At 39.3% G+C, this 25,900-nt stretch overlaps 1 protein-coding gene across 1 annotated transcript in view; it reads right to left on the bottom strand.

The window, feature by feature from the left end:
* Window positions 1-25,900, bottom strand: part of RAD54B (RAD54 homolog B) — a 76,881-nt gene that overhangs the window by 6,936 nt on the left and 44,045 nt on the right. The window contains 11 exon segments of the mRNA XM_080379547.1: window positions 1-209; window positions 3,292-3,492; window positions 3,816-3,882; window positions 6,200-6,461; window positions 8,651-8,826; window positions 10,172-10,462; window positions 11,042-11,181; window positions 11,731-11,938; window positions 19,329-19,554; window positions 20,262-20,424; window positions 22,937-23,224. Coding sequence (XP_080235673.1) covers window positions 1-209; window positions 3,292-3,492; window positions 3,816-3,882; window positions 6,200-6,461; window positions 8,651-8,826; window positions 10,172-10,462; window positions 11,042-11,181; window positions 11,731-11,938; window positions 19,329-19,554; window positions 20,262-20,424; window positions 22,937-23,224 — 2,231 coding nt within the window.

The raw sequence follows: 25,900 nt of genomic DNA, 5'->3' as shown, positions 1-25,900 counted from the left end.
GGAAGTTGGATTGGTTACATTCTGGAAAACGAAAGAAACATTCTCTTTTATCCTTTCAAGGAAAGGATCAGCCAGAGTCTGATGTTGCACAGAGAAATGTTTCCATTGCATCAGCTGTGACATGGAGAGCAGTTTCTTTGAATTAGACTTCTCATGGTTTTGTCCAAGCTGGCAACTTCTAGATACAGAAAACTTTTCTGACGAAGGATCTAAAAAAACATGATGCAGTAGACTAATCAGAGAAAACTAACGCAGAAAATTCCAGTCTGAATCAATAAGCCAATTGGTGATAACAAATGAGAGAAAAATAAAACAGCATGTACAATCCTTCTACATCAATGAAACCCAAACATATGTATCCATAGTAAGAGGGGAAATGTTGTTTCTTGCTCATTGACTGAGTTTATCAAAATCACCATATGCTAGCATAAAGACAAATCCTTTTACACATGGATGGCAAAGGAAATTTTTTATCTGGTAATTCCCTTTCTTTGGTCTTCCTAATTCTGTGACATTTGGGCTGCTCCCATTCTTTAAGTAAATCTGAATTTAGAAGTACATTGCAGCAAGATTCACGCTAGCTTCTGTTTCCTCCCAGAGAAGTCATTCCAACCAGCTAAGAATAGTTTGAATAGCTATTTCATTGACTCAGCACACTAGAGCTGTGCACTCCGTACGTCCAGATTATGCCAAGTTGTTCAATATACAAAATATTGTATACTGTATATCACAGTAAGGAAAATACTATTGCTGTGAAGCACAAAGACAGGAATTCATTCAACAAAGGATCCTAAACCCCAGTACAGTACCATGTCATTGCAGGGTATGTCACATATTGCTGAATTCATGACTCATCTGATGCATGTGATAAATGAAGACATTTTGGATATTTAAAAAAATGCATCACTGCTGTTACTGGTTTAAAAGCTGCTGCCAAATATTTCCATAACAGTGTTATGTGCTCGTTATGAAAGACCAGTGATATGAGCAACATGATGACTCAGAGCATGCTTGAGTTTTTTAAGGTTTTGGAGAGCCCATAAAGACTCACATATGCAAGAGTTTCCTTTTGACTGACATATGATGCACATTTGCACTAGACTTGAAACATATTCTTTTACTGGCCAGAAGAAAATTTAGAATAGATACTCTTATCAAGTCCTTACAGATTCTGCATTCCTAACTCCATAAATTAAACCACAATCAGGTAAAACAATAGGCTTACAGGTTTGTAGCTGATCTGAAAGCCAGCAGAATAACAAGAAACCCATCTGCATGACCCATGCACAGCTAATTTCTTCAAGACTCCTGTGATTTCCTAAAGATGGTCCTAGTGTGAATGGCAACAGGAGCTTGGTCAAGAATATCCAGTCTCATTGGTATGTCTAATAGAGATCATCATGAAAAGTTCTTATATTGTGAAGTCTGTATTATATTCTTTGGTTCCTCTTTGGTTTATCTTTTGAATCCTACTTTCCAGAAACGGAGGAGACAAGTCAGTGAAAGTTCTTGGCTTTTTCTGTGCTCCAGTATCTATACCCAGTAACCTGGAATCTGCTTCCTTGATGAAGTAATTTGACAGCTTTCTGTTCTTAGGAAAGGCAAAGAGACCAACTAGTGGTAGCTGCATTCTGGGGTGATCAGACTGAAGACCATGACTCACAACAATATGACTAGGGAACAGATGAGCCAGTTTGCCTTCTCCTCTTTAGGAAATCAAACCTTCCCCTCACTCTGCCTTTTCCACCACTCAAGTCTAAGAATGACCTTCACATTTTTCCTTGATTTACAGCAAAAGGTTGTTCACTGGGACCAGGATATAATTACCCTTGAGGAAGTCCTGGTTACAGGATCCAAGAGACCAATGCTGTAGTCAAATTGATGGAACCAATATGTATTCAAAGCATAAGGTAAGCAGTTAAGAGTGTTAAGACAACTGCAAAATACTAAGTAAAATTATATCCACCAGTGTTCTTCACAGGAGCAATACAAAATTTCTCTGCATTTCTGCAGTCGAGGAGCTCTAACTGCTTTGCTGCACATCAGTGAGAAAATCTGGTTAACATTTAACACTAAACGTGCCTTTTCCACACAGATCCTGTAATAGCACCTAGGTAGAGTCTGGTAATATATTTTAGAACATCACTTACTCATGCAAAAACAGAAGGTCTAATTTTTCAGTCATTAAAGAAAGATACAAAGACAATGAAATCAGTATGTGGAGCAAGAATAAAGAAAAAAAGTAAAATTCTTACGGCTACAGAAGCACGGTGCTTTCACTAGCCAAGTTCTCCCTATTTTGGGTAGAATGAGCTAAGAAAGGAACACAACTCTAGCCTATTACCTGGAGACACGCAAACCATCAAGCAAAACAGCCTCATTGAATCTGTATTCCTTAATTTCTTGCCCATGTCTGTTAAGAATACACACTCTTGTACCCATTTGTTTGGTTCTTTTTATTGTGGTATCTGTGTGCATCTAGAAGGTATCACTATTGGTACCTCACTATTACAGCTGTAAATAGTGTACATCCATATTTCATGCCTGAAGGAAAGAAACATACCAGGGCAATAGACACTCTTTCCTTTAAGAAACTAGATGAGCTAAAAAAATTAGCATGGATAAGATGTAGACATAACCTATGATAATATTGTTTTTTTAATCCTGCTCCTAACTCAAACCTATATACCTGTATGCAGCAAGGTATTAAATTAATTTTGATATGCCAAAAGAACAAGAGACAGGTCCCTACAGAAAGGATTGATGTGAATATCTGCAACTTGGCATCACAGCTGCTAGGGGATCTTTCAGCATTTCTCAAATAACTATTTTAATCATCCTGCATCAGCTTTAGTTAAAAACTGTGAAATGAAGGCTTATATTCAAAGATCTGGCATAGATCTTCATCTGGTATAGCTGTCCTTAGAGAAACAGCTTTTGAACTAGCCCTTGCCAGCTACTCATTACTGTGCTTGAAAATTTAGAAACAAAATACCATATAGTGTCATTTGGTTGTAACACATCACTAGTTGAGCTGGCCATAGCTAATTCAAGGAATTAAGACGCATGATACACAGATTTATTGTTTTTGCAAAGAATGAATCTTTTCTCCTCATCATCTTGTGAAGGGCTCCTATGGATTAGAAAAATCAGCCAATATCTGCAAGATCCCATAATGAACATCATTACTTCAATCCTATTTTACTGAGCATCAGAGTTTTCTCCAGTGACAGACTATGTATTCAGAATGGATGTACTTCCTCAGCAATGGCCAGAGATAATGAAACTCACTTTGATGGTCTTTCTTTCCCATACAGTCGCACTCAAGCAAGTCATGGGTAACACAGCTGGAATCTTCATGAAGAGTAAAGAGATTTTTAAGCTCCTCAGTGGAAAACCGGATGTTTTCAGATGTTTTGGAAAGGTCTACAACTGCCCCAGAAAGGTCTTGTTTGCTGATCTGTCTTTGATAAATCTTTTCTTCTATTGAGCCTGTATTGGAAGAAAAAAAAAAGAAAAAAGATATACTGGGATACTTTTTGACCAGTAATTGTCAAGAAGTCAAATCCTCTTCCTGATAACAGTATTCATAGGAAATGCTAAACCTATATACAAACACTATTTTCAGTTATGCAAGTAAAAGTAAAGCAAAGGCAAATGAATCATTGTGATGTTTTTATTTTGACTGAATTCAGAACAAATTATATATATTTTTAAAGAATTAATTATTTCCACAAACACTCCCTCCCTCTCTTTTATGGACAACATTTCAATAGCTGTCTTACTCTAGGGTATGTTTGAGCACCATCTCTGACCTGTGGTTAGCAGTCTGTAGATATAGACAGCATGTTTCTGACCATCTCTCCACACTCTAGCCATTGCCTGAAGAAAGCAAAAAGATGAAGAGTATTAACAGCCTGCCATAAAATGGTATTTCAACTACAACTTTTAGCCTCCGCTAACTGCCAGTTCTGCTAGCTCATTCAAAAAGATGTTACTCAAAGCATTCCTCAATAACTGTCTTTATTTTTATAGAAATCTTCTGGTATTAGCTGTAAATAATTTTGAAAATATGATTTACTTTCTGCCATTTACACTACCCTTTCTTTCTGTGTACTATAGTAGGAAAGCAGGGGTTTCAGCTCTTTCCTGACAGAAATCCTCTCTTCATATCTGTTTCCCAAGCATAGCAACTGTTTAATATTTCAGAAATACTCATCATTCTCACTCAGCTCCAAATTTTTTTTTGCCACAATACATCTTAAAAATGACTTCTCCATCTCTTTTAAAATTGTAAAATTAGTGTTTACACCCCCTTTAATTCTTAAACAAAATGTAACCGAGTACTGTTACATGATTTTTTTTTCAAACACGTAAGGGTTACACCTACATACTGGGTACAAGTACCCACAACATGGTTTGCAGTCTTTGGCAACCTGTAGCAATTCTGACTGATTTAGCAGACTGTGTTTCAAGTAACAAGACAAGTGATACATGAGGTACTAATTCACACTTGGAAGAGGAGCAGGGCCAAGTATCAGAACTTACTTCAGGTATTAAGCACACAGCATTACTCTACCATAAAAAGTTTTTTACTGCATTTATAAGAAGATTCTTTTAATTGTTATTATTAAGGACAATTTTAACTGAGCATTCTTATGCCAGCTAAATAATCCCTTGAGTCCAACAGTGCCATTACAAGAATAGCACAGCACTGGCTTTGTTTTCTTTCTTTTGGCATCACTGCCATGTGATTTGCTCATTCTCTTAATTCTGATCAGAACCTCTCCCTTTTTCTCAGGTATTGCAAATTGACAGCAACATTTGCTATGAAGTTTAATCATGTTTTTGTTCTCCTTTTAGACACACAGCAATTTCCAGTTAAAAAGAGGTCAGGAGACAAAGGGGACAGATGATTCACTCCTCCAAAGAAATCAAAATTTAATCTTTTCATTCTTTACTGCAAGAGGGCTTCTAATGATCCCAATATATAGTATGAGAGAGAAATATTTCTTCTTTTCTTCTCAAAAAGACTTTTCCTTCAGTATTGTACTTGTCCAGATGCAATGTGATAACTGGGTAGCAACAAGATGAGCCCAATGAGTGCTGGTGAATGGAGTTACATCCAGTCGGTGGCTGGTCACAAGTGCTGCTCCCCAGGGCTCAGTACTGGGCCCAGTCCTGTTTAATTTCTTTACTGACAATCTGGACGAGGGGACCGAGGGCACCCTCAGTGAGTTTGCAGGTGACACTAAGTTGGGGGGGAGTGTCGCTCTGCTATTGGGCAGGAGGCTCTGCAGAGGGATCTGGGCAGGCTGGACCGATGGGCCGAGCCCAGTTGTAGGAGGTTCAACCAGGCTCAGTGCCGGGCCCTGCCCTCGGGTCACAGCAGCCCCAGGCAGCGCTGCAGGCTGGGGCAGAGCGGCTGGGAAGCTGCCTGGGGGAAAAGGCCCTGGGGGAGCTGGTCAACAGCCAGCAGAACACGAGCCAGCAGTGTGCCCAGGTGGCCAAGAAGGCCAGTAGTATCCTGGCTTGTATCAGAAAGAGTGTGGCCAGCAGGACCAGGGCAGTGATCGTCCCCCTGCACTGGGCACTGGTGAGGCTGCCCCTCGAATCCGGGGTTCAAGTTTGGGCCCCTCACTGCAAGAGGGACGTTGAGGTGCTGGAGCGTGTCCAGAGAAGGGCAACGGAGCTGGTGAAGGGTCTGGAGCACAGGTCTTGTGAGGAGCGGCTGAGGGAGCTGGGGGTGTTTAGCCTGGAGAGGAGGAGGCCCAGGGAAGACCTTGTTGCTCTCTGCAGCTGCCTGAGAGGAGGCTGTAGGCAGGTGGGGGTCAGTCTCTTCTCCCAAGTAACAAGCAACAGGACAAGAGGAAATGGCCTCAAGTTACACCAGGGGAAGTTCAGATCGGATATTAGGAAAAATTTCTTCACTGGAAGGGTGGTCAAACACTGGAACAGGCTGCCCAGGGATGTGGAATCACCACCCCCGGAAGTGTTTAAAAGATGTGTAGATGCGGTGCTTAGGGACGAGGTTTAGTGGTGGACTTGGCAGTCCCAGGTTCACAGTTGGACTTGATGATCTTAAAGGTCTTTTTCAACCTAAATGATTCTATGATTCAGCTTAAAGCCAGGCATTTCAAAGCCAGTCAAGAAATCATTATGCCCATCCCAACCCACATGTACAGAGTCGTTATCAGACCTGAATATCTGTAGCTGGATTCCAGTCGATATCATACAGGATCAAGTGAGATGCTCCAACCAGATTCAGTCCTACTCCACCAGCCTTTGAACTCAGCAAAAAGACAAAAGCTGGACTGAATTTACTATTAAAGGTATCAACAATCTGTTGTCTCTGGGAGACAGGAGTATGTCCATCAAGCCTGGTATAAGAGTATCCATAACGTTTGCACATCTCTTGTAATACGTTTAATGTCTGAGTGTAATTGGATACAAGTACGACTCTGTCAAACGGTAAAACAAAGTTATCTTATCATCTTAGACCCTGGTAAAGTTAAAGTCATAAATAACAAATTACTGAAGACATCTAAGAAGGTAAAATTACAAGTCAAGCAAAAATTACACATCAACCTGAGGTTACTCATACTTCCTAAGAAATAAAGCATCTTCTATTATTGGAAGCACATACGAGATCTGGATGCATTACACCTACTGTCAAGCATTCAAATGGTAAATAATGAATATTTTCCTTTGCAACAGAATTTGGCTTAATGCACAGGTTGCAGAGATCCAGAACCATCCACAAAGACAGATTTTTTTTAAAAAAAATCTGTTCATACAAAATAGCTGTTGTTAAGACAGCATTTGCAGAGGGTAGTGCTAATAAATTATATATGACTACTTACTGAAAAAGCTATTGTGAACTTCTGTATACAATCTCAGAAAATTCTAACAAACAAGATCATGAAAACAGTGACTCTTTCCTGCTTTTCATGACTGAAAAGAACTGGGATGAAGGATAGTGAAAGATATCACAAACAATATAGTCTGGATTTTTGGTTTGGTTTGGTTTGGTTTTTAAAGCAAAATCAGTCTGATCCCTTACACTAATGACCAATACTTGCTGTTTTTTCTCTGAAATTTTGACTAAATCAGTTTAGAGATCTGCAAATCTAGAATTTCTGTCCTCCCAGATATTGAGGAGGATTCTACTGAGTGGACAAAGAAAGATCATTTTAATTAAGCCATAAATAAAATTATAAGAGCAATTTAGCATTTTCTGACAGATCTTATTTGGAGGTCTTTTATAATCTAAACTAAATGTAACCAATTTCATCACAGGTGATCCATTTTCAAAAATAATTTTGATTAAAAACAAATACAGAAGAACTAGACAAATAATTCCAGGGAAAATCTGATAAATCAGTATTTTAAAATGTTTTAAAGTATTTTTACTGTTGCACTTCGCAACTGAACTGCATCCAAGACTTGGTGATATTTTTTGGTCAATAAACACCAAATTCACACCTTCATTTTCACTGAAAAATAGAATATGAACTTCAGAAGAGGACTGGATTTGAGTCTGTGTATTGCAAAAACTGTTTAGTACTAATGACAGCAGAGAAACAAAAGAAAAAGAAACATAAACAGCACTGAATTAAAGCAACCAAACTTTGAAAAGTGTAAAATAATGCCCCGACACCAGCTGTAACTCAGCAGCTCCTATAGCACTGATACAGGGAGAGGTGGTTTTATCCTGATAGTCCTGTTTCTTTTGATCTACAGGAAATAAGGTCGGTACATTTTGATATTTAGCTGTCATTGGTTTCAATGGATGTTAAGCATACAAACTCCGCCAATAGGCTCAACTTTCTGATTTGTAAAAAGAGAACATCTTCAAATTCCTTTAACATCAGTGTCAAGAGATCTGATGTTACTTCCCGCTACTGAATTACAGCATGTCCTATTTAAGCATCGATTTTTTTAAATATAAGTTAAAAGCTAAATAGTTTTGGAATAGCTGGGCTTTAAGGCATGAGCCCATAAAAATGTTATCATGGGACAAAAGGTCATGTGCGATTTCCATGAATCAGCATTTGAACAGTAATTAACCATGTGCATCCTATTACCCCATGATAAACAGAGGTTTTCCTACATGTCAGTGGCATTTACCACAGGGAAATCAACAGCTGCTGTGCAAGTTCGTCTGTTGAGATTGCATACCCTGAACAGAAAATGCAGCAAGGACTGAGCAGTTAAACGTGACTAAAGAGGAAATAATTTATAATCTAGTAATCAAAACTATTTTAGTGCAATTTAAAATATTTAAGACATTAATACGTCTCCTCAAGGAGATACAAAGCATTGGAAAGCCTCTGCAAGTAAAGATAATATGTCATAGTACAGGGGCTGTAGCAAACTATCTTACTTCTTGGAACTTGGTATGAAAAATGTAAGTATCTTTATCTGGAAAAAATATGAAGAGCATCTTTGAAAATGATGTCACCTGTAAATGCTAGTTTAGTAATTAAAAAGGAGGAGCCAGGAGTACAATGCATAAATATGCTTTGCACCTCTGCAAAAAGTTGCAATGCCTTTATTTTGAATATTACATCCCCATGCATTTGAAAAGCAAAATAATATCCAGAAGGTCACTCCCATTATCACCCTTTTACCTTTCTTTCACACTTGCCTTTCAGAAGAGTTGAGCTCATGTATTGCTGCTAACAACTTCACCAGCACCTGCAATTTTCCTGAGTCAGTTTCTGAGAAAGTGTCCAAAGTATAATTTTGTGGAAAAGCATCTATTAGACCTTCATAGAGGCTAGACTCATCATGTTCATCAGACATAGGATCAGAGCTTTTTTCCTATTGAAAATAAAAAAAATTAAGTTCCGTAAACCCTCTAACATGTTTTGGGTTCTTTTAAACTTTGCTATATTTTTATTACAAAGACAAAAGGAGGTATCAAAAGCTGCCACAAAGTAGTGTATCATGTGAGCATGACAACGTCCCAATACTGGACTGAAAACACAGTTTTAAAATACTGATAGTGTTTATTTTGTTTTATACCCTCAATCTATGGTGTTGTTTGCAGCTCAGTAGAAAGCTGAAATACTTAAAATGGAAAAATACATTCTACTTATCTACTTAAACAACCACACAGATGTACGCCCACAGCAAAGCCTTATCTAAAACTTGGGACAGGGGACGGAACTCGATATTCTGTTTATTCTTTCTAAATCCCATAATACCTGATTACGGACCTTCACAGTCACTGACTCTTTTTAGCAAGATGCTAAAAGATTCAGTTATGCAACCAGAAATGAAGAAAAGCTAGCAAGTAAAAGCAACAAAATAGAAGAAATACAGCTAATGTTTTGCTGTAATTTGAAAATAAATGTTTCACAGAGAAGAAAAAGCCAAAATACTCAAAAGCCAAAACGACAGTGGCAGTAAATGACTTGCACATACAGTCTTTGCCATCCCTATGGGATGTCACGTATGACAAATTTCTAATGCTTATACTATGAAGTAAAGGCAATGAACTTTACTTGGCAGTGTTGAAAGTTACACAGAGGTCTGTGCTGTGGACACTACTACAAAGTCACGCAGTAAGACTTCTAAAAAAGTTTTACATTTCCACCCACCTTACTTGGACTTTGACTAGCAGACATAGAAGTTAGTATTACCAGGTTCTAACTATCATCTTATTTACCTATAGGAATGAGATGTACAGTGTGACAGGATCCCAGGAGAAGTGGAAGTGCAGACATCTAGTACCACTGACACTCTGAGCCTGCAGCTCCCAGTGTCACTGAGCTTGAGAGAGTGAAATCATCATGGGGACAGGGAGATTTCAGAGGAACCAGCAGACAGAGCACATACAGTAATCTCTAGCTAACAGTGTTCTTTGTAAAATTCACATTTATATGTATTTTTACAATATTCAGAAAAAAAGATTAACAGGAAAAACACATGAAGAACAAGAAAACACCATAAGGCAATAGGAAACTGGTGAGATACCATCCCTGAATATATTCAGATTTCCTAACATTTGTTTTTGAAAGCAGATCTCCTAAAGCAAGTTGTATGTTAAAAAAGAGTATGGAAGTGACCTTAAGTAACACGCACATTGACTGTAACAGCTCTAGTAACCTTTGCCTGCTTGAAATAACTAATTGCAGGCACCCAGCCCCACACAAACAGATACCTTTATAGCTTTAAAGAGAAGACATGGATGATTGCAAAGTTTTTTCAAAGCTCCTATACATATTAGGTGAGGACTGCTTTCTAGACTGCCTTGTAGACAGGACCTAATAACTTGGGAACTAAGCAGTTTTCGATACAATTCAAGTTGCAGTTCTGTTGGTCGGCAGAAGATTATGCTCTCCTTTTTGGGGGGCAGAAATTTGTTTATAACCTCCTGTGTTCTTCTTAGAATAAAAAGTCCAGTGAGGCGTGTGAGTTCTGCTGCTCTTTTTTCTCCTAAATCCTTTTCCTCCTAAAAGAAAAAAAACACAAAATCATTGAAAATCTTGCATTTCATCACAATAATTTTCTGTATGATTTTAATCAGATATTTTAATAATGTTTTGAAAGTATGATACCACTTTCTGACATGGGACTGTAACAATCAATCCTTCTCCAGTTACTAATACTGCATTAGCTTAGCTCTAGGTCTGGTTTCTAAAGTCTTAAACAAAGGAAGGTTATGTCCCAGAAGATATGCAAGGATTCAATTATATTCTAGAATTTCCTGAGATGCAATAAAATCATACAGATTTTGTAGTACTGTGGAGAAACTAAGAATGAATAAAGTATAGTCACACGGGACTTTTGGGAATGCAAGGTGTTGGAAGAACAATTTCTGCCTGCTGATTAATAAGCAGCTAAAATGACACGATGTCAACATGTATGTATTCCTCCTGCTCCCTTTGGAGAACAAGTGAATTTATTTCAAATAGGAAGATGAAAAGCTTTTGCTACTATTAGTAATCCTGAGCTTCATTTTATTCCATAGAAAGCAAATTTCACTGTCTATGAATTTTCTTCTATAACTGCAATTTATTTAATAATACACCTTTGTTGCTGAAGGTTCTCTAGATCTGACAATCGGTTCCTCATATATCTTTCTATATGTGGATAAAGAACCAAGTATTCCTGGATTCACAAACTCTATTAATGCAAAAAATTCTTGCAAGTCATTTTGGATTGGAGTACCTAGAAAGAAAAAAAAAGAAAAATTGCATTTGGTAACTTTTTCTTGAAACTGATAGAAGAACAATTGTTGAATGCAGGGTTTAATGTTGAGACTGCATCTTGAAAACAGAAGTTTTGTTCAATGAGAATTACTCAGAGTTCTGAAATAATCTAAAACTTTATCATGATTAATAAGCTACTGTCCTCCTAATTAAACAGATTGCATATCTAATTGTTTTGACAAAGGAATTTAAAAAGCCATTGTTCTAAATGGATTTTATTACATAACTGCAAAGGTAAACAATGAGTTTGGGTAGAGTCCTGATTCCCTTACAGAAGTTGCCAGGCTCTTTGCCTGTCCCTGAAGATAGACAAATCTTGAATTTATCTAAAAGATTTGGAAATAATCTTGTTTTTACAAGACCCAAGATCTAATATTTCATCAACGCATTTAATACTCATTGCCAAAATGTATTCTGTGCTCCTGCCATACTTAGAATATCTTTTTCCTTTACCCCAACCTAGCACTATTAACATAGCAAAATATTAAAACTAACTACAGATACTAACCAGTGAGGATAATTCTCCTCTCACAAGACAAACTAGTGAGGGCTGCAGTTGTCTTAATAGAGCTATTTTTCAGACGATGTCCTTCATCACAGATTAGAAGGTTAAATTCTATAGCCTGAATTTGATCCAAAGATCGCAGTAGCATCTCATAACTGATTATCATAACTGAATAAAGTGGAGAACTGATGAATTCTTCTACTTTGTGGTCCTGCAGGCATAAAGGAAAATATGTATTACAATTATTTCTTTGGAGATCACTCATGACATTCCTTAAACATCCAGTGTCTATAGAAAATTTTTCTAGCATGACACAAGACATTTATTATCTCCTTCATGAGTTTGGATTATCGATTTTTCCTAATTTGCAAAGAAAATGTGGGATCTGATATAGCAATTCAGAGTTTTACCACCTCATTAAAAGAAAATGCATTATTCTTTCAGCCCTTCAAATCCTCTGAGACACATTACTGTGAAGGTGGAAAAGCACAGGTTCCCTGTAACAGCTTCCCAGTCCTGGAATTCAGGCAAGCTTCAAATGAATAATTAAAGCCAAGACAATGAAGAGACATAAGCAGCTGCTCTTATATTCATTTTGGGATCTCAAGCTGCAACGGGCAGTAATGTGGTCCAGTAGGAAGTTACCACATTCTACCAAAATTCCTCTTGTTTTGATTTGAATACAATATTATACGAATATTGTGGAACCTACTGAATAGGTTTTAGGTTTTAGATTTTAGAATAGTAAGCTTCAGCTCGCTCAGAGCTCCATTGGGAGGGATTCTGTGGGAAGCTTCCATGGAGAATAAAGGAGATAAAGAGTACTGGGAGTTTTTCAAGAATGCTCTCCTGGAAGCACAAAAATAGTTGTCATGGTTTAACCCCAACCAGCAACTAAGTACCACACAGACATTTGCTCACTCAATCCCCCCGGTAGGATGGGAAAGAGACTCAGGAAAAGGTAAAATCTGTGGGTTGAGATAAGAATAGTTTAATAATTGAAATAAAGTAATAATAAAAACAACAACAGTAACAACCATAATTGTAATGGACAGGGAGAGACAGGAACAAAAGTCGAAGTGAAAAAACCCCAAGCTGTGCACAATACAATTGCTCACCACCCACTGACCGATGCCCAGCCAGTCCCCAGGCAGCAATCAGTCCCTCCCAGCCAACTCCCCCCAGTTTATATACTGAGCTTGATGATCTGTGGTATGGAATATCCCTGTGGCTAGTTCGGGTCAGCTGCCCTGGCTCTGCTCCCTCCCGGCTCCTTGTGCACCTCCCCACCGGCAAAGCATGGGAAACCTGAAAAGTGCTAGATTGAGAGTAAGCACTACTTAGCAACAACTAAAACATCAGTGTGTTGTCAACGTTATTCTCATACAAAATCCAAAACACAGCTACTAAGAAGAAAATTCACTGTATCCCAGACAAAACCAGGACAACAGTTCATTCCCTTTAAAAGTAAGGGAAGTAGGTGGAGCAAGAGATCCCTTTGGCTTAACTATGAGTTTCTGAGCCTGCTCAAAAACAAAGCAGTAGCGTACCAGAGATGGAAAGGCAGACAAGTACCCATTGAGAGCCACAAGGGCATTGCCAGGGTGTGCGGAGATGCAGCTAGAAAAGCAAAAGCTCAGCTCAAACGGAAATTGGCCAGACATGTCAAAGACTACAAGGAAGGGTTCTTCAGGCACATAAACAACAAGCAGAAACAGAAGGGAAACGCTGTCCCGCGGCTCAGCGTGGCGGTGCGTTAGTCACCAGCAGCGCTGCAAAGGCAGAGGTTCCCAGCGTGTTCCTCACCCCTGTCTTTGCCAGCGCTGCTGGGCCCCAGCCCTGGGAACAGGAACCCAAGTTGGTGCAACCACGGACCAGGGTCAGCGAAGGAAGAGCCGGTGTGTGCACGGTTACAGGAGCTTCGTCCTGCAAATCCGCCCAAGGGTGCTGAGCGCTGGCTGGTGTCGTGAGGCCAGAAGACTAGAAGAACCTCCCGTCACCCCCATCTTCAAGAAGGTCTTAAAGGAGGATCCAGGAAGTTCCAGGCCCATCAGCCTTACGTCGGTCCCTGGGAAAGGTGTGGAACGATCCCCCCGGGAGCTGCCGCAAGGCAAGTGAAGCACGTGGCTGGGAAAAGCCAGCGCGGATTCACCAGGGGCAAATCGTGCTTGAGAGACCAGATCGCCTTCCACGACAGCGCAGCCCGCTCGGCTGATGTGGGGCGAGTGGTGGGCACTGTCTACCGGGGTTTCTCCAAGGCTTTCGAGTTCCCCACAGCTTCCCCCAGGAGAAGCTGATGCTGCGGCCCGGAGAAGTGGCCCAGCGGTGGGTGGGGAACTGGCTGCCCGCGCCCAGAGGCTGGTGGTCAATGGCTCCTCTTCACACTGGCAACCTGTCACGAGTGGGGTCCCCCCGGGTCGATACTGGGCCCAACGCTGTTTGATATCTTTGTAAGTGATCCAGATGATGAGGTCAGGCGTACCCTGGTGGAGTTTGCTGGTGATTCCAAACTGACTGGGGAGGTGGCCACTTTGGAAGGGAGAGCCACCCTGCAGGAACACCTGGATAGGCTGGGAGGGTGGGCTAACAAGAGCCTTAAGAAGTTCAGCAAAGACAAACGTAAGGTCTTGCACCGGGGAAGACACAACCCAGGAGCGCAGCACAGGCTGGGATCTACCCGGCTGGGGAGCAGCTCTGTGGGCAGGGACCCGGGCCCTGGTGGGCAAGAGCTCAGCGTGATGAGCAGTGTGCTGCTGCGGCAGAGCAAGCAGCGGGGTGCTACGTTGCATCAACAAGGGCATCACCAGCACACAGAGAGAAGCCACTTTACCACCCTACCCAGCACTTGCCAGGTCACACCGGCAATACTGTGCTCACTTTTGGTCCCCGCTGTGCTAAAAAGACATGGACGGGCTGGAGAGGGTCCAGAGAAGGGCCGTGAAGATGACCACAGGACTGGGAAGCCTGCCATGTGAGGAAAGGCTGAGATAACTGGGTTTGCTCAGCCTTGAGGAAAGAAAGCTTAGGGGAGACCTTATCATCATGTTCCAGTATTCAAAGGGTGGCTACAAAGAAGATGGAGACCCCCTTTTTACAAGGCGTCACATGGAAAAGACAAGGGGTAATGGGTCAAAGTTACTCCTGGCGAGATTCTAATCAGATACAAGAGGACCATTTTTCACCATGAGAACAATCAGCCACTGGAATAATCTCCCCGGGGCAGTGGTGGATTCCCCAACATCAGACACTTTTGAGATTCAGCTGGGCAGGGTGCTGGGCCATCTTGTGTAGACCGTGCTTTAGCCAGGAAAGGTTGGACCAGATTTTCCTTGAGGTACCTTTCAGCCTGGTATTCTATGATGATTCTATGACTAACTTTGTTAAAAGCCCTTAAGACTGATGGGTTGGCCAACAGGTAAGGGCAGCCTGAGACTTGGAAAACAGAGTCCACTACCAGCCACAGAAAACATGCCCATCTACTGGTAAATAAATGCAATTAATTTCTAAACCCTGTATTACTGGTCAGAAGATGTCTGTGAGCCCCTCTACTCTTATATACCCTTCAAACCCTTTCCCTTCAATAGACATCTAGACTTTTGATGTCTGTTGAAGGAAACAGACACACTAAATAGAAAGTCACTGTAATGACTTTCTATTTAAAAGTCTATTTAAAACAGGGAGCTTTTCCCAGAAAAAAATCCTGGTAATAGTTACATTTCTGTGCAGAGCTGTGAACATACTGGGATTGCTTAACTGTCTTGCAATTACATGTAAAAGTGGAAACATCTACTGTGGGCACATCTCTCACCTTTCCACTTGGCTCTAGACGCTAATTCCCTCCATGCTCCTTCTAATTCCTAACAGTGTTCACTAACTAAGCAGGCTATGGGTGCAGCTGACAAGCTGCAGGACCTCTTTAATCGTGAAAGCAAATCAAGCTAGACCCTCAGAAGGTATTTTTATTTCCAAACAAGATCAGTTACCAAACACAGACAACTAAGTCTGGAGCCAGATGGTGTAATACACTGTAAAAGCAGCACCACTTAATTATCACCTTTAGGGCCTCCTAGCTGTTGATTCAGATGAATCTATGGGCTGAATCTGGCACATTAATCTCACCAAGTACCTTGAGGTAGATCAGTCCTCACATGTTGGTCGTGAAGAGACCCAGCACACGTTCAGAAGGAAAGAGAGAATAGTAAGGAGCAGGTAACAAGGGCATTCACTGATTTCCCCAGGTGTTTGGGCTGGACCTAAGTGTCCCTGTCCTGTTTTCTGGCTATGTTTTTACTTCCATTTTCAAAATAGGAGCAGAAAAATTCCCAACACAGGAACACAGGGACAGAGGAGCCCTGTAGGCAACACCCAAAGTTGTCCCTCCATAGTATTCAGGCTCCACATTATAGCCTTGAAGACAGGGACAATGCCTCTCTGACCTTCTCTTGGGATGGTCAAGCATCAGAAGGTGCTCAGGGTTCAGAAAGAATTTTGTTTTCCTGCACTTTCGGGCTGTAAGCTGAGACTACAGGGAAAGTGCTGAAGCACTGGGGAGCTGCCTCCAACATCCTTCTGCTAGTAAATCATCAACTGCTCTGGACTGTTTGAATCCCTTAAAAAAAGCAGGAGAGTCTTGGCATATTATAAGCCCCCTGCAGCCAAATATAATATATTCCCTGCTGTGTACAACAGCAGCAGTGGATGATGGACTAAAAATTAAAGTAAATTTAAAAGTTAATTTCAAGTAATTAATTCATCCTCTTAACTGGCTGCAAGACATGTGTGTGTTATAGCCTCCATTTTCACAATTACCCAAAGTGACTTGACAGGTTTAAGTGAGTTGCCCAGGGCCACATATGGAGCATCTGTCAATCAGTATTAGAGCTCCATGTCCCAAACTTACTCTCTGAACAGACCTTTCTTTGCATTAGTCCAAATCCAAGGTAACCAGTGAAGCCTAAATCAAAAAACGCTGAATCATGAAGCAATGTAAATCTTTAATTAATTCTCCAGATACTTTGAATTAAAACCCCCAGTTTTAAAAACAACCCCAGCAGAGGTGAAACTCTGCAAACAGATAAAGGAGTTATGCTCTCAAACACGTCTCAAATGCTGAGAACATGGATTAACAAAACCTAAATGCAACCTTTGTGGGGATGCCTTCATTTTAAAAGCAGTGTCCTCTACATGACATTTGCATTGTAACAGAAGTAAACTGTAATCACATTTTAAAAGTGCATAATGTCCTGTTTTTCTGAAGTCTGTTACTGAATGGTTAGGATCAGTTCATGGTGTTTCAGCATGAAAGTGAGGAAAACATGCCTAACACATTTTAAAAAGTCTGCCAGTTCTTTGAATGTGTTCCTCATAGGCAAGAATAGAAAAAATCTTTGAGACAAGCTCTTCCTTTTAAGTTATCCTAGAGAAATAACAGTATGGTAATTGCTGGTTTTCCAGAGAAGATAGACAGTAAATTATTTTGAAATACCTCATTATACCCCAGGGAAGTCATATTGTGACTTCCTTTGGCATGACAATGTATTCCTTGCTATTTGGGAACACAATCTTAAAAGCTGCTGAGTGTCATCAATCCAAATGGCTCCAATGAGATGAGTAAGAATATTAAAGTTATTCAAATGAAAAGAAAATGGAAGTTACTGTCATATTGGGTCACAGTAACTGTCAGCAAATTCAGGTTTTCTCCTCCCAACATTATTCATAAAAACTGCAAGAAAACGTTCAATTATTTCTAAGTACCTTTTCAGGTTAAAATGTTGCCATATTATATTTTGCTTTGTAACCACTTCTTTTAGAAACATCTTGTTTCTCACCCTAACCTATATTATGTTACAGTTACTAACATGTCAGTTTGCTTCATTTCCACATCCTGAAGCAAGTTACTAAGGAAAGCAAATGACACAAAGAGCACCTGTTAGTGGACTGTCCTCAGGGGAAGATGAGTAGGTTAAGTAATTTCAAGGGTTTGACAATAATGAGCGGAATTCAAAGAAATTATTATTGTTACAAAATTTTGTACACCCCACAAAAGAGTTTAAAAACAGTTTGAAAACTTTCATTTCATCTGAAATAGTCACTCTTCCATACAAGCAATAAGGATAATGAAAGAAACTAAGAGCAAATCTGGTTGGTGTAAGAAATCTGGTAATCTTTAGAATTTTTGTCTTCAATCTACTTTTATGGAACTATTAGATTGAAAAACAATTTTGGAAAATAAATATCTTTATCTTTGTTGCAAGCAGCAATGCAGATACTATAAATTCTCCACTTCCTTCCACTGGCACAATCCAAATACATAGGAGCAAGGAAAAAGTAGGGGTACAGCAGACTGCTGAATGTACATATAGAAACCACAGTTTGCCAAACACCTTCTCTTTCCTTTCTGCTATGAATGCTCACTCCATATGGACATGGGGACTAGAAGTCTCAGGAAAAGAAATACCAGAGGGTAAATTATAAAAAACAGAACTTGAATCTGAAAGTTTCAGAGGCATTAATGAAGGCATAAGCAAGTCTCCTGTTCACAGCTTCATGAATGCTGGTGCTGAGAGGACCCAGCCCTGTGACTGAGATATTGAACCATGCTTAACTGGAAAATTTCCATGGCAAGAAAGCCTTACTGGATAACCAGAGCAAGATGTGTCTCTCTCCCAGAGAAAGCCCTCCGTCAGTAATGTCACAGCCTCACTCAAACTCCTTTGTCTTTTACTTGGCCAGGTGCTTTCCTGTCTGATGCAGTCAATAAAGGCTGCTGAAGCACAGAGTCTATGCTAGAATTTGCAGTAAAGGATGGAGAGGGTTCTGTGTTTCAGAAACAAAGGCAGGACTCTAAAGGTATACCAAGGAGATTAAAAGGTGAAGTACTTTGTCAGCCTATAGGATTCATCCAGGCACTACAGGAACATGGGAGTGTCTTTACCAGCAGGAAGAGCTCCACTGTAAAAGGGGACAAGGATCAGCATCATCCTGCTCCTTTATTAAGATCTGTATTTGTCTGCGTTCTTCTAGAGATGGGAGATATTCACGTTATCTAACACTGAGACTCTAGGCCTGGTAACTTATGAGACTTTAAATCACCCCTACAGAAACCTGATTCTTGGCAGTGACAATAAAAGGAATAACCTTCTGAAGTAACCTAAAACAGACAGCCGAAACAAAGGCAGAAAAGTTTGCAGTACAGAACAAAAGCAACTACCACAGAAATGGAGTACAAGTCAGTCAAGGCAGGTGCTCTGGTATATAAAGCAGGGAAGGTGTGTACTTTGATAGACAACAAAAAGCTCCTTAAACCAAAGAGGCACAAGGAGGAGTGTGTCACCTTTTACATCTTCAAAGATAAAAGCTTAAGGAAAGATAAGATAGACATAAGCTACACAGGCAGGTGAGCTTGAGCTATGATCTGGTTACTGACAGCTAAATGCCCATGTAAACAATTACTTGAAGGTAAAATAAAGTATTACAAATAAATATTAATAGAGAATTACTAGTTTTGGTCTCTGGTTGGAAAAAAAAAGGGGGGTGTTGGAGCACAAGTCCTATATTCAGAGCCAAATATGAGCTAATCCCCTTTTGGAAATAAAGCTTACCTGATCAACTGTAAAGACTTTGATCCTTTCACTTCCCAACCATTTCTGAAATTCTTTTTTCCAGTTTTTTACCAGACTCCCAGGGGTGACAATTAGTGCTCGCTTTAGTACAGGTTTGCATCCATAGACCCCCTGACGCAGAAGAGTCCAGACAAGTGCAATGCATTGCAATGTTTTTCCTAAGCCCATCTCATCAGCAAGAATAGCTCCAAATCTGCCACTAACTCTGTAAGATATAAGTAGCTGGTGGTAACATTTTAAAAGACATAGCTATAATTATTTACAGCTGGTTTAGGAAATTGCTTCTTGTACTTGTTTTCTGAAGTAGAAAGAACCTATTTATATTTATCATGCTCTACTGTAGGTTTTCATTCAGTTATACCAGAAGATCTTAGAGTGAAATTCCTCGTTTTGTAGATTAATGCTTTAGTCTTCCAAAACCAAGTATTTTCAATCTGCTTTTAGAATTAATATTCTAATATTTTTAACACTTGTATATACCTTAAGGAATCTATAACTTGAGAAAACTCTTTTGAGAATAGTACTGTGTCTTTTTCAGCAGGTTGATATAATAGCTTCTTTATTCTAAATGCCTGAATTATAAATTATATGAATAACTATGAATTATAAATCCCAGAAAGCAGTGTTCTTTAGCATAGATTAATCGTATCTCTGTTTACAGGACTTTGTATTTGCAGTAGAACTCACAGGCCTTTTGAGGCACTGGCTTCCCAACACATCTGGCAAAGTCATAGCAAGCATGATGCTATTATACAGGTCAGAAAAAACTTGTGCAACCTTTACTGGGGGAAAACTACTAATATTACTTAATTGAACAATTGCTCAAATCTTCCTGTTCAAATGGTCTCATTTCAAACATTGACATGAAAATATTACAGGTATTGAAAGCCAAAAGGATAATTATTGTCTTACCTCATTCCCATTACACATTCATATAGAAATATAATTCCTTCTTTCTGATGTGGTCGGAGATTATTTGCAATGTAAGGATCCACAACTACATCCACCATAGGTAGACCAGCCTTATTGAACATCCACTGATGACTTGCATTTGGTCTTGGCATGACTAGAGAATCTTGAAGTTCAAAACACATGCAAGTATTGCACAAAAACATTATTTTTAGTTTGTTAGCAAAGGGTATTATTTCTCTAACAGCTACAGAATAAAGTCTATGATCTAATGACTGTTAAAAATACCGTTTAATATATTGACCATTCTCAGACAGAAAATGAATTTACCAACAGAGCATCTAGATAGCCTTCTAAATAAAAAATCCTTTTACAGAGGATTTCCAAATAGTTTGCACTTCTCTCAAAGATAAAGGTGACAAACTGAGAAATTTGAGTATTATTTTTATGATGAGGGGAAACCGCCTTGCTAATAAATGTTGTATGATGCTTTCAATGTGTAGAGTTAAATCAGAAGTACTAAAAGGCTTCTGAATGGAAAGTTCAAGAAAAAGAACATACACAATGACCTACATAAGGTCTAGACACTGCATTTCAAGGGGATATTCTTGTAGCTGCACAGAAAGATTACTCTGCCTGAGAAACAGAGATAAAAAGACAACAATTTATTTAAAAAAAATAGGTAAGGACAGAGTGAGCTGACAAAGGCTGCCACAGTGCATGAATAAAAGAAGTTGACAGGTTTGAAGACATACAGAGGCAAAGAGAACATGAAGTGTTGGGCTACATCTGAGTAACAGTTTTGCTTACCATAATTTGTTTACAAACTCTAACGTCCTAATTTTGCTAGACAATGTCCATACTAGGTTGCTTATATTGCTGCTACACATCTTCAATGAAAAGTTATATTGTCAGAGGACAGAATGAGAAAGCGATTTATAGCTGCTTGTATTTTATGTCACTCAACCTATATTGATAATTTATCCATAGGAATAGGTTGGTTGAAGGCTTCTATCATTCAAGAAGATTTTGTTTCCTACTGACAAAGGGCTGAGTTCTGATGGATTACATCAAATTGCATGTGTATATGTACAAGAGCCAGCGGTGACAAAAAAATAACTTTTCTGACAAAATTTTGCAGCCTCAGAGATGGGGAAGAAACGAGGCTTAGATGAGCAATAGTCTAAAAGCTTAGAAATCATCTGTGGAACATGTGGCTTTACATCCTTGTCACTGTGCTCTGTTCTACTGAGCACAGGGATAAATGGCTTTCCATTTTGAAGAAGGAGCATTTTAATCAACTATTAGCACAGACCTCAACAGGAAAACCTCTAACTGTTCCAATACCAAGGTCCTGGTCTAGTAAAGTATCTCCATTCCTTCTGAAAGAGGTTATGCAACAAGGCGTTAAATAAACTATGTGATTCTCCTGTGTAAGCAACAATAACGACTGAGAGTCCAACCTATTGATGTGTTGAGGGCTCTCCAAATCTCATAGGAGGTACGCAAATTCACCAGAAGAGAAGTCACAGGAGACAACTAGAACAAAAATGAAGCTTTTTAACAGACTAGTGCAGAAACAGCAAAGAAGTTAATTTGAGTGCTGGATATATCAATTCTTTGCCAGATTTTACATTAGAAAGCTAATGAAGTATCATCTTGCAAATACAGGAAGGAACACTCTCAGATACAACATACTCAAGTGGAATTCAAACCAGAAGCTGGTAGTAATAAGGCTGCTCTACAAAAGGGCCAGTGATATCATTAACTAGCATTTGATTAAGATTTCATTATTTATTTACATAGCAGCCAAACACTAGTTCTGAAAAGTCCCATAGTATCAGGATATGAGGTAAGAGGTAGGATGGAGGTATAACTATAGCAAGAATGTAGAACAAACTTTTTTCTTTTTTTTTTATAGGCATGGCTCTGCTTTAGTAACATTTCTTTAATCTCATTTTTATCCTCCATCCGAAAGATAATGCCATCAGCAGAATATAGCTCCTAAATGGTTTGTTACTGACAAGACGAGAGAGTACTTCTCATTTAGATAAGCAACACCACTTCCCGCAGCTATCAAATGTTTACAGGATCCCTATCACAACAACTGTATTAACTACGTAATTTGTGAACTTTCATGGCTCTTCCGCACACGGTACTTCTAGCATTATAAAACAAAAATTTTATTCTAAAATGTATTTGGCTGAGTTTGGGCAGTATAGTTACACTCATTGGCTGTGAAGAATCAGGCACCATCAGAAGCGATTCTTTGAATCTGGCTTAACTTCTTTGTTACTGAACATCCACTGTAATTACCGTGCTGCCATATTATGTCAGTGCTTCACTGACCCTAGTGGGAAGCTGTAACTCATCTAGAAGTTGTAGCATGTCAGAGTGTTTGTCTGATGAAGGAACTAATTTTTCTGGGCAAAACTCTCAGAAGCCACTCTAACTTGTTTCTACAGCCATCTGTAACAACTATGAGAAACTACGTGGCGCACAGTACTTGTTAGAAACACACATGATAAAATCCTAACATGGTATTGACAGAAACACTAGTACTGTATGTCAGAAATACTTCACTAATACATTGGAGAACATGAAAATTTTGGTTACACATTCAATGTTATTTTGAGACTCAGAGGATGGTTAAAGAAACTTAAAAATCTGAATCTTACTTGAAGCATTTGGATCATGGCGAGGTTTGTAGCTTTGAGAATCTTTGAACATACCCTCTTTAGTATTGGGTTGACAGACACTTTTGAATGGTTTACAGAATGGTTTCGTATTGGTTTGAGATAAAGCAGTTGGGATTGTGTCATGAGCTCCTATTCCTGCCTGAAAACACCTGCCACTGCTGAAGTCATCTGCCGAAATTACACCCATCACTTCAATTTCTTTTCCTCCAACCACCAGTGTTTGACCTTCATCAAGACTGTCTAGCTCTTTAGATTTATATCCAGTACCTAAAAGAATACAAAAATGTATCAATTAGGAGAACACAGCAAATACTACTTCCTTAACACCAGTACTCATCTGCAGGAAGGAAAAACAAAACTGTGAACAGGTATCAGATTCTTAAGCATTCAGTTTGTTACACACATGAACTCACAGCCTTTTCCTCCTTAACAGAGTTTGACGTTTGAGTGTTAACAATCAGAATTAGTGGAATATGTGAGCAAATATTCAATCATCCTCATCCACAATCAATTCTACTGAATGTCAAATATCCGTTTAAGAGAATTTATAAAAAGCAGCCCCATATCATAAAATCTAGCAGCTTGCCTTAGTTTTAAACTTGCTTAAAACTAATAACCATTCCAGGTCCTTCTTCCTTCCTTTCATGCCCCAACAAGAGCACCACTAGCCCCTCTTGCTGTTGATCTAAACAGAATATTCTACTTTTAAAATAATTCTAAATTAGCTTTTTACCATTAAGGATTCATATGCATCTGAAATCTTTACTTCTACACATGCTCTGAAACATACATGCTCTGATAATTGCCAGGATTTATCAATCAGCTCAATAGTTCGTTCATTCAAAAACCCACCGGGGAGGTGATGCATTCTTCCATGTCCCCTTAAGGACTCTATCAGGTGGGCATTCTCAGAGCAGCTAACACATATTATTAGTCTCATTACAAAATACAGCTACAGCCGCCACTTTCTTTTAAGATAAAGATGTAGGAGAGTGGTGGTTCTTCATTTTAAATAGCATTCTAGTGGTTGAAGCTCTCACATAAGAAAAAGGAGACATACCTAATTTATTTTCTTAACTCAGGGAGGTCAAAGCCACATCTCTACCTCAAAATTCAAATCAAGTTCTTTATTCCAACTTGAATTTGTGCCACTTTGGATAAATAGGCTTGGGTCCTCAGTTGGGCCAAAAAAATAAAAAGCATGACTGTGTAGACCAGCAGTTAAAGCACTCATCTGCGAAAGAGGCAACACCTCCCAAGGTTTTACACATATTTTATCCAACAAACACTACATATAAAGACTGCTGGGAGCTGTTTGCAAAGCTCAGGTCTCCCACTAATGGGAATGTGGGAGGCTGGAAGGTGAAGATCTGAATTGAATTACAGAAAAAAATTACTGAGGTGTTTCACAGCCTAAGCAAGTGCTGAAAAACAGTCTGGCCAAAAGGGAAAGGGGGGTGGTTTTTTCCCCCTCCTCTAAATGTACTAAAAAAGTGCGCAGCAAATCTTGTTTGGATCTTGAAAGAACACTTGCTTTCAGGAAAGAACTGAAGATGTCTGAACACAAGAGAATGCACGTGCCTTCCTAAATGAGATGCCTGGAGAGGGCATTTATGACCTCTCTATTGCTCTGCATTTTTGTTTTCTGTATGCCTCTACATAACTTCAGGCTGAACATACTGAATTCAAGCGTATCCCTGTGCAGGATCTTCTGGATTCCAGTTTGAAGAGTTTAATCCTAAAACAGGATGAGCTTTAAGGGTACATGGGAACTTAGGAAAGGCAAAAAAGCAAACCTATAAAGCTCAAATGTTTATGCAGCTGCCAGAAACAACTGTTTCTATAACATACAGAAAATTACAAGAAACCATTTCCCAAATTCTTTGCAATACATTATTAAGGCATTAGGACACTTGCAGGGGAGAAAAACAAGCAACGTGTTCCGCTGCCTTCAAAACAAGCTACAGGCTGTGCTGGTTTTAGGTTCCCATTCCCCTTCTTAGATCCAGCCCTGGTGTGCCTGAAAAAAAAAATTTAATAATCTTCCTTTGCCCTTTTCTTCCCATTTAAAAATAATAATCCTGGATGCTCATCTACACTCACTATAGACTTCCTATCATTAAGTACAATTTTGGAGGTAACCACTACTGGACCTTTCCTTCTCACTCATGGGCTTGTAGAATAATTGCAGAAATTTCAAACTTAGGTTACCTAAATTGGTCAATTTATTTTTTCCTTAGTATCAATGAGCATTGAAAGCAACTCTGAATAGGCAAGTTAGCACCAATGACATTGGTATCACTGTGCTCCCTGACACCATCAAACACAGCAGAAAGACTTTTACCAGCAAAACTCAGAATATTCATTTTTCTGTTGTGTTTTCTGCTAATTCAAGAAGACAGGACTTGAAAAAACACAAGAACAACAGGGTGGTGGCTGATGCATTCCAGGCATTACTCTCTTTCTCTCTGCCTTTTTAAAAAACAAGCAAGCCTGTACATATATTGCTTTGCTATAAATACATTTAAATTAACTTCTAAGTCACAGACTGATTCACAAATCAAAACTGCCTCGTCCTAAGAAGGCTCACAATATCATGATTGTAACAAAAGCACAGAGAAGCCACCTCAGCCCTAAAAATAATCAAATTATGTTTTGTAGCAACATTGTCCAATCCTACTCCTTTACAAAATATCTTTGGCTCAGTTAGCAAAGTTAATTCTTGCCTTGCTTTCTGTAAAAAAATACTGCCTCAAGCTGATTGCAGCCTATAGTTTGCAAGTCTTATTTTTAACTCTGATATCAACCCAAACTGTGTCTTAGAGCAGCAGCTGCTGCTAAAACTACAAGACTAAAAATTGCTACACAGTTGACTTTGGCTGGGCTGGAAAATGTTGCTGTTTGCTTGTCTTTCCGATAAAGATAATATTTTTAGTTGTTTGA

The sequence above is a fragment of the Falco punctatus genome (genome assembly GCF_963210335.1).
Source record: "Falco punctatus genome assembly, chromosome: 3".
NCBI lineage: Eukaryota > Metazoa > Chordata > Aves > Falconiformes > Falconidae > Falco > Falco punctatus.
The sequence above is the reverse complement of the archived record's forward strand: the minus strand, read 5'-3'. Positions and strand labels throughout refer to the sequence as shown.